Raw genomic sequence first — 3,162 nt, forward strand, 5'->3', positions numbered from 1 at the left:
CCTTCCGCCCCGCTGCGAATTTAGCTAGCAGCAGAAATTTAACCAAACATGTGGCGCGCATCCGGCACACATGTTTCAGCACTTTCTTTTCCTATTTACTTTGACCCACAAAGAAGTGCTTTCTCTCTCTCTCCGAAGAACGCGTCTGACCAAGGCCATCACAGCCCACTCTAACTGCTGGTGCGATGCTCCGCCCAGCATAATTTGTAAATATTCTGTGTAGAGTTTAAGCCTATTTTTGTAAACTAGTATTTAAGCCCCGAGAGTCTTTTCTTTGGACTCAGATGCCAGTTGACAGTATACAGTAGAGAGGCGACGCTTGTACGAATAGCGTTTGTGTTTATTAATTTACCAAATCCGAAAGTCGACGCCACTGAATGGCGTAAGATCCTTCTTCTCGTTTACATGGCGACCAGTGACACCGAGTCACTTCGGAACTAGTGAAAAAGTGCAAATGGCCCGCGTGATGGCAAAGTGGCAAATGGCCAGTTATCGCTATCGTTACAGAAACCAATAGCCGCGCTCCACGATCAGTTAACCAAGTTCTACGATCAGTGAACCGATTCCGTGATCGCGTGTTGAAGTCAGCCTAAAATGCGGACCTTGGACCCGACTGGTTATTACTGAAAAATTCTCTACAAAAAAAAAAAAAAGAAGTTAAACGAACTTTTGAACCGTCCCGGGTGCAGTGTGAGTGCGGGTAATTTGAATAAAGAAAAATTCGGTGAAAATCGCCAAGAAGGCGAAGAAATTGAACCCCACGAAAAACCGTTAGTGTAAAGTGGTTGTAACCACGTTGAAGTGAAGGACGAATGACCAGTGTACGAGCATAAAACATAAGTGGAACCACAATCGTACAGCGGACAGTGAAGTAGTGGAGCAGAATAAATAGCAGTTACAAGCCAAGCAGTATTTCAAAAAAAAAATGAACATCGATTTGGATCCAACTGGACACCCCTGAGATCTGACGGACGCAGAGGCACCCACGCCCCCCCCACCCCCGAGAAGAGGACACTTGCGGAGAAAACGTGGCGTAAGTCAGACTCGAGTTAGTCTAATCCTTTTATATACGGATATCATGTAATAAATTTATAGTCGAGGCACAAAATATTTTTTATCGTAATACCCACGCGGCAGTAGGAATAGGTAGTAGGAATTAGAAAAAAAAAAAAAGCAATTACAATACCCACAAAATTGGTTTTACATATGTACCGTTGAAAATGGGGTTATTTAATACCAAACCCGTTAGTAACACGGGCGACGCTCAAATCCAAATTTTAAATCACCTAGAGAACCACAGTGTAATGCACGAAGCTCAAGGAGCGATTATCTGCGTCACACTTGCCCTCATATCCATACTACTAATTTCGAAAATATACAAAGCATATAAGGCATGCATGAATGCACATGCTATGCAAGCGGCAAAAGCTCACGCAGCCGTAGTCGACACCGTCTAAAAGAATTCGAAAATTTTAAAACATGCGTTCGAACGCAGCCTCAGCATAATAAATTCTTTACCGATAACCATTTTTCCTTGTCTCCTTGAATGGACGAAGTAACAAAGCTCATCCAATTGAATATACAAAAACTAAAACATATACACCTGACTATACAACAGGAACTGGTCAGAAAACTAAGGAAAAGTACCTTAGCCAAACGCCTCACGGAAGCGGAAGCGCTTGTGAAACAGATTAAAAAATTGTCGTCTACGTTACTAGACACAACCCACGGCTCAGAAATCATAAAAATAACCGAAAAGGCGGACCAACTTTTGAACGCAATTAAGGCGTCAATCGAAAAGGGTAGACCAAGAACACTCAAGGAAATTGCGCTAGCCGTCCTATTTTGCCTCAGGTTACAAAGAAAACCGAAAATGGCTAGCATACTCGAAATAATCAAGACTACATCGTCTATAGTTCCGCAATTCGACGGAAACATAGACAAACTGAAAGCCTTCGCTGACGCTTTAAACTTGGTGAAAACATTTGAAACACCGGAAAACAAAGCAACCATAATTAACGTCATACTAACCAAACTAGAGGGACGGGCGAGAAATGCATTCACTGAAACACCGACATCGGTGAGCGAGATAAGCAAAATTTTAAAAGCTAAAATAACGACCAGCCCACCGGAACAAGTTCTAGCTAAAATGGCTAACTTGAAACAAAACGGTGGAATCGAACAATTTTGCCTGGATTTAGAAAAATTGGTGTTCAGTTTGGAAACAGCGTACACCGCTAAAGAAATTCCGCCCCAAGTTGCCAAATCTATGGCAAACAAAGAAGGCGTCAAACATTTAGCCGGAGGGTTAAAAAACGAAAAAACCTCGCTCATCATAAGAGCAGGGAATTTCAATTCATACTCCGACGCGATGACTAAAGCGTTGGAGGAAAACTTAAATAATGCGAGCGCATCAGTATTTGCATACTCGCAAACCAACAGAAACGCCAACCGTTTCAACAACAACGTTGACACACATTATAATAATTACAGGCGCAGGCCAAACGACTTCCATAACCGCGGTAGAAACCAAAACAATTTCAACCGCAACAATTTCAACCAAAATAATTTCCAAAACCAACCGCGTAATAACTATAACCGTTTTGGCCAGCAAAACCAAGTTCGAGACCAATTCTCAAACATAAACCCACAGCGAAATAACAACAACAACAATAGGCGGAATACAAATTTTAACCGCCCTCAGCAATACATCCGCCTAACGGGAAACGAGTCACAACCGACGGATGCCCTCCAGTCCGAACCGGCATTGACATTGGAGGAAAACAAACATTACGGAGACCAACATTAAATATTTTTAAATGCGACGTGAATTGTTCAATGTTCGTTACACTATACTTACAAATGTCAAGCAAACCATGTATATTAATAATTGATACAGGCGCTGACATCTCAATAGTAAAAGAAGAAAAAATTAACGGAAAACAATTAATACACCCCGGAAATAGATGCATTATTAATGGAGTTACGGAGGGAAAGACCGAATCCATAGCGAGCACAAATACAAATATCATTTTTGACGATATCCAAATTCCACACCAATTTCAAATCGTCAACAACAAGTTTCCTATAATTGCAGATGGCATTTTAGGCAGAGATTTCCTCACCAAATATGAATGTAACCTATGCCTCAAAACATGGCTA

At 41.5% G+C, this 3,162-nt stretch overlaps 1 protein-coding gene across 1 annotated transcript; it reads left to right on the plus strand.

Annotated features, from left to right (window-relative positions):
- The first annotated feature begins 1,873 nt into the window (after nt 1-1,873).
- On the plus strand, nt 1,874-2,809 carry LOC129773494 (probable cyclin-dependent serine/threonine-protein kinase DDB_G0292550). Its single transcript, XM_055777104.1, has one exon. The coding sequence runs from the start codon at nt 1,874-1,876 to the stop codon at nt 2,807-2,809; it is 936 nt and encodes a 311-aa protein (XP_055633079.1).
- Nucleotides 2,810-3,162: the final 353 nt, after the last annotated feature.

This window comes from Toxorhynchites rutilus, chromosome 3, assembly GCF_029784135.1.
Source record: "Toxorhynchites rutilus septentrionalis strain SRP chromosome 3, ASM2978413v1, whole genome shotgun sequence".
NCBI lineage: Eukaryota > Metazoa > Arthropoda > Insecta > Diptera > Culicidae > Toxorhynchites > Toxorhynchites rutilus.